The sequence below is a fragment of the Pygoscelis adeliae genome, unplaced genomic scaffold, assembly GCF_000699105.1.
Source record: "Pygoscelis adeliae isolate BGI_AS28 unplaced genomic scaffold, ASM69910v1 Scaffold392, whole genome shotgun sequence".
NCBI classification, from domain to species: Eukaryota; Metazoa; Chordata; class Aves; order Sphenisciformes; family Spheniscidae; genus Pygoscelis; species Pygoscelis adeliae.
The window spans coordinates 1854038-1864145 of NW_008824293.1; the positions used below are offsets into that span (position 1 = coordinate 1854038).

General features: G+C 43.3%; 2 protein-coding genes across 3 annotated transcripts in view; one reads left to right on the top strand and one right to left on the bottom strand.

The window, feature by feature from the left end:
• Nucleotides 1-2982: 2982 nt before the first annotated feature.
• On the top strand, nt 2983-6284 carry FBXO39 (F-box protein 39). The gene is made up of 3 exons (XM_009318822.1): nt 2983-3996; nt 5145-5321; nt 6064-6284. Exons 1-3 carry the CDS (start codon nt 2983-2985, stop codon nt 6190-6192), a joined length of 1320 nt encoding a protein of 439 aa, XP_009317097.1. The 3' UTR covers nt 6193-6284.
• Nucleotides 6285-6946: 662 nt separating this feature from the next.
• TEKT1 (tektin 1) overlaps nt 6947-10108 on the bottom strand; it is a 9306-nt gene continuing 6144 nt past the window's right edge. For both annotated transcript variants that reach the window (XM_009318823.1, XM_009318824.1), the window contains exons 6-8: nt 8417-8639; nt 7561-7757; nt 6947-7289 (exon numbers count right to left, since the gene is read on the bottom strand). In XM_009318823.1, coding sequence (XP_009317098.1) covers nt 7136-7289; nt 7561-7757; nt 8417-8639 — 574 coding nt within the window. In that variant the 3' untranslated portion in view covers nt 6947-7135. The remainder of the gene's footprint in view (nt 7290-7560; nt 7758-8416; nt 8640-10108) is intronic.

Consider the following 10108-nt stretch of genomic DNA (forward strand, 5'->3'; position numbering starts at 1 on the left):
TGCCTGAGCGCGGCAGCACCGCTGCCCTCCGACCCCACCCCGTGGGTTTAGCGCCTCTGCGGGCCTGTGGCCTTGAGATCCACGTCAGAAGGAGCAGCAAAAGGATTCAGAGGCTGGGCTGCCCGCTTGGGTGTCCAAGCCACGGCTCCTGTTACTTCTGGTAATTAATTATGAGCCACAGAAGGTTTTTGTTCGTTTGCTTTTTCTCCACTGGCTTCTGCAGCTCCTGCTGGAGGAGACAGCTGGTGTAACTGCACAATATTGTACTGGAAACACTTTGGGATGTCCTTTGTAGCAAATGAGGCAGCAAAGAAAGGCCAAGTGCAAAGAATGTGGTTTGTTTGGGGGGTGGTTTTTTTTAATTATTTGTTTTGTTGAGTTTTGGGGTTTTTTTATACTACCCTAGAGGAAAACAAGACATGCAAAACATTTATCTTTAAAACACTTCTACCTGAAAAATTGCTCTGGAAAAAGCTGTAGTAGCTTCTGTTTTTTTCCAAAGCTTTGGTTTGGTTTCCCACCACCACCAAGTTAAACTCGGAGCTGACAGCTAGAGACGCCTCCATGGCTAAGACTTGGCTTAGAGCCATGGTGAAGTCAATGCAGTAACACTGCAGGATACCTCTTGAGTTCCACCATTGGCTTGTAAACATACTTTCTATAAGTTCCTAAGAGCTGTGGTTTTAAAAAAGTTCCACGTGATGGTCTTTGAACCCTTTATATTCACACACTGTAATATGGGTGAGTACTGCTCAATAAATATCCCTTATTAATACACATGTATTTCTATGTATTACAGCCCTATATGCTGTTCTGCTTTCCTCTGCACGTTGGCTTTTTGGCTTCCAGATCATTGCAGATGTGTTTTGACTCTTCCCCTGCCCTGCCCCACCCCCATCTCCACAGGGAAAGTTTCAGGCTCTTCCCATTAGCAAACTGCAGCTTGAGCCACCGTATTTCAAGACTTGGCTCGGATCTTTGTCTGGACAGGCAAAATGGGGTCATTCATGTAAAGACCTTCTAAATGACTGACAGTTCTGCAAAACAAGGCTCTTGGGGGAAGATGGGGGTATTAAACACAAGAGGTGGACAGTTGGGTGGTAATGAGATCCACATGCTCAGTTTCTAAGGGTTATCTTGAGAGCTGGGGGTTTGGATTGGCATTTTGGATGGGAAGGGGGAATCCCTAAGAATAGGTGTGGTGCTAATTGGACAGTGTATACAGGCAGAGAGATAATGTGTGACAGAAGAACAGTAGGCCAAAAGGAAAGCAGCAGGCTGAAGCTGAACTGGCCAGTCAGCCTGTTCTTTCATGCCTGTTTATAAAACTAAAATAGAACTATCTGAGCCTTTGTAGTTGTAAACAGACTCTTGGGGATGTGCATGTTTTCTTCATCTTCTTATGGTGCCTCTGTTGTTTCCATCCATTTCAACTTTGTTACCCAACAGAACAGCACATGCAAAGGAGGAACAGTAGATTGTTTGGAGATTGGCATCATGTACTTTTGAGTTGCATCTTCTTGTAGTCCAGTCAGTCAATAAGCCTTGATTTGGGGGTAGACCATAACAAAGTATCACTAGATGTTTTTCCAGTTTCATCCCCGAGAGCTAAGGAGTGATTTACCAAGTGGACATGATAAGACACGTGCACTATAGAGGTGGGAAGTAAATACATTCTGAATTTTTGCCTCTCTGCAAAGGTACTAACAAAATACTAGCTTTCCATGCCCTTTGGCTGTTCAGAGTCAATATCCTGATCTGTAAAAGTCCTCATGAAAACAAGCACTAGTGGGATGTAGTTTGCATTTCACAGCTGAAGTTTGCAATTTATAGCTGAAAAGATAGAGGATACATCACTTCCCTTCTTGGCTGTTTATTGCTCAGCCACTTGATCCATTTATCTGGTTGGTGAAAAGTGACAAGAGAAGACACACGGCCTGCACCTGGCTTGTAGATTGTGGCCTGTATTTCTCACTTCCTAAGGGACTACCAAACAAGCCTGCTTTTCCTTTTCACTATCTTCGCCTTAGCCCAAATGACTTGGCTCAAGTCAGCTTTGTTCACTGTTTGCCCTTGCATAAATTCAGTTGTCATGACATCACAAACGTTACCTCTTTGCTCCATGGCAATGGCTGAACTTTAAGGAGGGAGGGAGGCGTCGGAGGTAGAGAAAACAAATCTTGAACTCCGGAGGGAGAGTATGAGAGCTGGGAAAGTGTGCAGGGAGCTGAATACTTACACAGTCCAGCCTTGAGAGTGGAACTGGTAACTTCTTGCATTGTGGTTGTTTACTTACGTGTTTTATCGCTACCCAGTTGCTCTCCCGACTCGCCAGCCTTCTCCCTGTCCATTGGAGCACCATAACTGAACATCCTGCTTGAGTTGAGTGATGGAACAGCTTATATTGCTTATTACTCTCAACAGGGATTGGACCTTACTCTATGGCAGGGTACTGCCTCAGATGATTGTCATGGAACAGTACCCCAGAAGGATAAGAAAAGTAATTTGCACTAGTTTTGCACCAACAGTACTGTTCCAATGTGTACAGCCCAAAGCACTGGATACTTTTAGACACTAGGCATCAGGCCACAAACAATTATCAATTACCGGTGATGCTAACCAAAGGTTTCTAAAGGTTGTGGCTGCTCTATCAGCAGTTGATACCGTTTCACTGTTTAGCTAGACTGAAGGCCAAAAGGTTAAAAGATGTGTCCTGTGCTTGTACTGTGATTGTTCTTCACTTACTGTTTTTTTTCTTTTGATTTAGGTTAGACTATAGTTTAGACCCAAGAGCTTGTTTGACCCTGACAGCTTGAGTACAGACGCAAAGAAAGGATTGTTGTTTTGTGAATGTGAAGAAGCAAACTTTCATCCACTTGCTTGGAAGCCTGTTCTGTTGGGAATGGCAAGATATCTACCCACAGCTTTCTTCATCTAGGTTTGGCTCAACACCCAGAAGAGAAGTGAAAAACTGTCTTCTCAATGGAAGATGACAGTGAACCTGAGCAGCGCTCCTGGGCTCATCTACCTGATGTCTGTCTGAGGCATGTTTTCCATTGGTTAGACGACAGGGACAGATCTCAGGCTGCCTTGGTCTGTAAAAAATGGAGTTGGGCCATGTACTCAGGATCCCTCTGGAGAAGAAGAACCATCACATTCTATGGCCGACCATCAAGGGCACACACATTGGAGTTTCAAAGTGCACTGTGGTATGTCAAGAAATTTGGCAAGTATTTGGAGCACCTTGAGATCAAGTTATCGAATCCTTACAATACTGCCTTTACCCAAAAATTTCAAGTGACTATGAGAGGTCTTCTTTCACGCCTGAGTAAGTGTAACAGTCGCCTAGTATCCCTGAGCATCAAGTACCTGGAATTAGACCGCTTGATCTGGAAAAACGTGGTCAGGGCTCAGTTTATCAAGACCTTAGCTACCTTCCTGAAAAGAATGAGCAAACAGCTTGATTATCTCAACTTAAAAGGAGCAAGAGTAACCTTGGAAGAAGGCTGTGAGCTTCTGAATTCTCTGAGCTTCTTGACAAATAAAGGCTTTATATCTGAAATCAATATTGAGGATTTCTTCAGTCTCCACCTTCCTGTCTACAACAGCACTTTGTTCCACCAAACTATGTCCAAGTTCCACAGCCTGGTCATCCTGACTTTCAATTATAACTGCATCTCTGATGAACTGCTGGACATCCTGCGGGAGCACAGCGCTCATTCCCTGTGCACCTTGAATATCAAATGTCATATCCATGACCCTCATGGGCAAGTGGTCTGGGGAATGTCATGGGCAAACTTGGCCAAGAGAGCCCCAAAACTGAAAGTGAACTTCTTCTTTGAAAGAGTCATGAAGCATGATCACCTAGCCAGGATCCTGCTAGTGGAGATCCCAGTCAGGAGCATCAGTCTACGGAGCTGCTATTTCAATGACGCACACTGGACAATGAGACCTACCCTCACCAACCTCCTCCCAGCCTACTGGCATGTTCTGCAGGTAAGGGAAACAGTAGTGACATCTTACTGCAGTATCACAAAGCTAAGTAATCATATAGGCCTTCTGCATGACAGCAGTCATCAATAGGAATTCCTGACCACTTCAGTTTTATGTTCAGAGGGTAGTTTTCATAAGTGAGCCATTCCAGTGCTGCAGCTATAGTCTAGTTCAGGTGATTATCCTTGTCCAGTTACAATTCCCATTATGCTAGTCTTCACTGTCAGGCTGATGTCAGGGTGCCCTCATAAAAAGCTAAAACACTCGAAATACTGGTGGTGGTTGTAATGTCAGCTGTGAGAAAAAAGAACGTTTCAGTCATTTTTGTAAGAAAGCTTTAGGCTTATTCTGGTTAGACACCTTCATGTTTAGTAACTGATAACTTTCTTATCCTTTCAGATTTTTCTGAACCCCACCCTTTTGCAGGGAAATCTGCATATGAGGAAAATAGTTTGTACACCTTGTTTGCTTACAGAGCTGTAGCCTGCATCAACCTACACTGATGGTTTTGCTCCATTTTGGCAATGCACAAATGTCTTACAGCACATGGAAATTAACTGATGCGCATATCAAAGCACTTTGGTGTCACCAAGGATGTGTCACCAAAAATGTGCAACAGCTGACACGTGTAAACGAGCATCAGGTCTTTGCATGCCTGAGGGAAGCACACGGCCTTATACCTGATGGTTGCTGACAGCTTTCTTTAAGTTCTGTTGCATTGCAGAGTTTCCAATAAACACCAGAGATCTGTAAAGCTTTCTAGAAATTGTCTTTAGATCTACTCTTGTATCTGGGATAATTTCCAATATGTCAAATAAGATCATGGCATGAGCTGTGGGTGTAGCATCTTCTAGTGGTAATAGAAGTTGTCTATCCCTTAGGATGGTATGTAATTGTCCTGGTTTCAGACAGTAATGCACAGGACAGTAATACCAGGACAGTAATGCACAAGGGACACCCCCATCTTAACAGGAGAGTGGAGATTTCTGTACTGTTATAATACAAAACTGATTCTCTGCTAATGTCAAGGTACAAAATTGATCTGCTGACAGTCACTTCGTTGGTAAAATTGGGAAACTTGTTTACTGAATTCTTGTTACTGTATTCACAAGTTCTGTTCAGTAGTACTAACAGTGTTCATTTTTTTCAAGAAATTAACACTGGAATTAAACAATGACCATGAGCTGCTGGATGATGAGCTGCTACAGCTCATCTTGTCATGCAAGAGGTTGTTATTTCTGAAAGTCTGGGCATTTCTAAGTGTCACCTTTATGGAGAGGCTGCTACAAAACCGTACAGAAAGGAAATGCATTTTGACTACCATAAAGGTAAGACTTTGTGTTTCAAAACTCCTATTCCCTTCCTCTCTCCAGTACCCAGAGAAAGGTGAGGTCCCCCTGCCCATAGAAAGGTCACTTACAGAAATGTTAACGTAACTACCTTCCCTATATTATGTTTTAGCGTTATAAGGAGCCTGAGAACCATTCACAGAAATGGGGCTTTCCAACCTACTTAGCCATGTACCAAATACTATAGAAGCTTAATAACAAGCTCCAAGAATTCCACAAGTCCTTCCTAGACTGGGGTTCCCTCTGTCACCTCTAGTCTAAGCTAGGGATTCTCAGTCACTTCCCAGGCCCAGTGCTTATGTCTGTGCTTAAATCGAGGCATATGGGTTGAATCCCACTAAACTGCAAAAAGGTTTAAACACATCTCACTCTTTAGGGATGCTGTGTTGAACTGGGGCCAGACCACAACTGCAGCTGGTGTAAACCATGCTGTCATGCTACTTTGCATCCTAGATTCTGAATTCAGTAGATCCTCCCAGATCTGCGGATGCATCAGTTCTGGGGGTAAAAGGAACCTTGCTCTTCCCAAAAATTCTTTGGCAGGAGATGATGTTTTCAGTCAGTTTGGAGTGAAAACAGAGTAAAACCTCAAGATTTTACTCAAAACCAAGGAATTTGGCTTATCTAGATTCCTCATTAGTCACAGAGGCTTCTTGTTGTCGCGAGCTTTAATGGGCTGAGCCTTCTATCTGAGAGACATGACTGTCATTCATGCATACAGGTCAGGATTTACACAGCCCGACAAGAGACCAGTGAGGAGGATCGGCTGTTGTGCGATATTTACAGGAAGTTCAAATACCTGATTGACTCAGAGCTTAATTATTTTGTCATCACCTACCCAATGGTGTAAACCACGGGGAGAGAGAAGAACACCCAGTGACATCAGCAAGCAATGAACTGATCCTTTGGAGGGCGTTAGTAAGGGATTTGAATCTTGACAGCAGTGCCTCTGAAAGGGAGATACCATTACAGCAAGAGAGAGGCAAGGGACAATCTTACACTCCATGCATTAAAATGTTGGACTTGGGAACCAGCCTCCTATGTCTCCAGCATCATTTATTCTTGCCCTTGCTTTGTTTTTCCTCACCAGAACCAAAGGAAGCAGTGAGCCCTTTTCCATCCTTACAGGCTTCTCTAGTGAAAATAAGGCCCTCCTCTTTTTTCAGCACTTCTCATTGTAGAGCTTCAAACACCTTACCAATGAAGCCCATCTCGTTTCCATTTTGCAAATAGGGAAACTGAGACATGAGGTGAGGAAGTGATTAGTGCAAAGTCAGCCTTGGCTTGATCTTTGACTCAGATGCAGTCAGATGCACTATCCAGTGTATCACCAGTCCCTTCCTCCTGTTAAGTTTGATATACACCCTGTGCCTAGCTCTTAACAGCAGATGTTGAGAACAAAACATACTATAGCTAGTCCTGAGAGTCACCCCTCCCACTTGCCCAGCTTTCCAACAAGTGACTTATGAGGAGACTCCTGCTCTAGCTTCCACAACTTCTAGACCTTTCAATGGCAAAAGATACCATTGGTTGCACACGAGATAAATAACATGGAAGAAGGGACATTTCTTCTTATTCTGGAATTTTATTGCCAAGCGGGAGATTTCTTCAGGTGTTCTAGAGTATAGATAGCTGTGAAACAGGTAGCTGTAAGTACTAGGTCTGTTTTAATTACCTTGCACAACTAGAACCAGGACAGCATTGAGCCAAAACAATAAATCTAGAGGTTTGTCAATAAAATTTGAGCAGGAGCTGGCTCTTTGGAGCACACACACTCTCCCAGTATGATGGCTTCAGAAGCTGTAAACAGACTCTCTCATTTGCATGCAAAGCACTTCATCAATGTACAAGGTATTCTCCTTGACCTGGATCTCCTCCTCCAAGGAAAGCTGTCGGCGGCTCAGACCTTTCAGCACTGTCTCAGCCTGTGCCAGTGTGCTCTTTAATCTAAAAGGGAGAATACAGGCAGACATTAGTTGAAAACACACGGATAGGTTTTTTTCATATGGGATAAGAATTCTGAGTGGAAAAAAAGATGGAAGGGGATTCACAGAGAGACAATATCCATGCAGCTTCCCTTAAAGTGTCCTGCCCTTAAAGGAAAAGTAATTCCCAACCTTTCAGGGAGAATAGGTGGGACCCGATGTTACTTTGACTCATTAAATTAACCCAGTAATCTATACCACAGATTTTCCGCTCTTTCATCATTTCCACTTGCCTTTGCATATTTTTTGTAATCTCTTGAACTTCACTAATCAGCCTGTATTGCACTGTGTCGTAACACAATTCCACATTGGGGCGATGGTTTCTTGCTTCCAAGCGGTTTTGAGCCACCTTAACAGGTCCTTCTTTATCAGCGATTGCTTTCTTTAAAGCTGCAATGTTCTTCTCCTGTGAGGCAGTCTCATCCATCACCTTAACAAATCAAACAGAAGGAAGTGGTGCACAGTCTCTTAAAATGGGTGAAATCATCATCTTCTTTAATAGTTATAGTAATAACAATCACAGTAACACTCATTCTGTTAAGATGTTATTTCATCAGAGGATATTTTACAAAGGTAAGCCAGGATTATGATTCATTGGAAAGCAGGTATCACTGTTCTGAGTGAAACTGGAGATTTATGCTCAGCAATTAATTTTTACATTAACACTCAGTTTTCATGTATCAAATTTTGAGCACATTGACCCTGATTTTATAAGTTATTAGGCTCTTATATCACAATTGTGAAAATTCTGTAGGAGCCCCATGTAACTAAAAAATCACAAGAGAAATCCTGACTTTACTGATGTCTACAGCAACACTTACATTGAGTGAGTGATTCCAGAAATTCACCTCCGTAGTGGTGCACACAGAGCTGAGAAAATAAAATCTAAGATGACTTGGGGAGGGAAATAAAGGTGGGCGGGGGGGGGGGGGGGGGAGGGGGGCAGGGAGGCAAATGTAGCAGGGGTTGCCAATAGTGCAAAGGTAAAATTCTTAAAGCAAAGTAGTTCAAGCCACTGGATTGAGAAAACTGGTAGATAACCCAAGCCCATTGTTTCCACTTTTTCACTGACTGTCCCCTACCACTTACCATTGCAAGGAGTGTCTCTAGCTTGTGCTTGGCATCCTTGACTTCCTTCACCTTATTTCTAAACGCAACATTCACCATCTCACATTGCTTGCGCATGTCATTCCTTGTCTGTGAGAGGATGCCATCAATCAGTGCCCCCAGTGCCAAAGAATTGTTTCTCTGCTTGTCAGCATTTTCAATATTTATGTTTGAGAAATCTATCCAGTCTTCAGGGCTAACAAAACTGAAAGAGAGTCAAAATAAAAGGTCATCAACTGGCAGCGTCAGGCCCTCTGTGACTTCATAAATCTATAATTGCTCCACAAAACCGAGAACAAAGCAGTACTATTAACTGCACGTCCAGTTAATAGGTGGACACTACAAGTGCCAGTTGTGCTGGGAATTCTACAGATGATACAAAATAAAGACCCTCTCTGTAGCAAACATTTCAAGACAAAGTACGCAAGGATAGGATGGAAACAAATTTGCAAAAGTCACAGAGCAACTTTGTTATAACTTTCCTTTCCCTGATAAAGGATTAAGTTGTTGTGGGGGAAACACAGATAATAAGCAATATTTCTTAGAACACCTTTCATTAATTAAGCTGTTATTACTAATATAATTCAGCTGTTACTGTTAGTAGCAGGTAACTATTCCCACAAAACACTTATTCTCTCACGCAGTTTACCACCTACAAGACAGTCACCTTATAGTACAGTTGGGATGCCAACCCCCAACTGCATCCCCAGAATTAGAGGTCATACTTGTGCACCAGTGGCTTGCAGGCAGGTGTTTGGAAAGTTCCTCAGGGGGTTCCTTGTTTCATTGGGTAGATATATAAAGCTGTAATTGTCATTTGCATATAGCAGCCAACACCATTCTGGTGCGGTCTGAGTTACACAACCTGTTGCTGATGCACGCTAACATGCTAGCAGCAAGAGCTGTCAGTCTCTTGGTGTTCCAAGTTTGTCAGTTCTCGCAGAGCAAATGGTGTCCTTGGAAGACTGTCTCACACACACTGCTTTCTCAGTGTGTTTCCTCTCTTCAACCTTTTTTTCTGTGCTAGCTATTTCTCCATCTAAACCGTTCACACTAACTGACTCACACAGAAGGGGCACATTTGACAGGTTAATGACTGAGTCAGAAACTGACTCCACACCTCATGTGTCCCTGTCCAGTGTTCTCCCCACTAGGACACCCTGGGAGAGGAGAGGCAGTTAGATGAGTAAATCTATTCTGGGTTTAAACAATGTGTGAAATTTTTCCATAGCTAACTGTGAGCCTCAAAAACTTTTAGTAAACTGCAGTTCACTGGGAACATGATTATTGTGGCTTATTTCACATACATATTACACAGATACTAAAGTGATGGACGGAAGTATTGTGCTGGTTTTGGGCTGGGGTAGAGTTAATTTTCTTCATAGTAGATAGTATTGGGCTATGGTTTGGATTTGTGCTGAAAACAGTGTTGATAACAGAGGGATGTTTTAGTTACTGCTGCGCAGTGCTCACACAGCGTCAAGGCCTTTCCTGCTCCTCACCCCACCCCACCAGCGAGCAGGCTGGGGGGGCACAAGAAGCTGGGAGGGGACACAGCCAGGACAGCTGACCCCAACTGACCCAAGGGATATTCCATAACATATGGCGTCATGCTCAGCATATAAAGCTGGGAGAAGAAGAAGGAAGGGGGGGGGGGCATTCGGGGGGATGGGG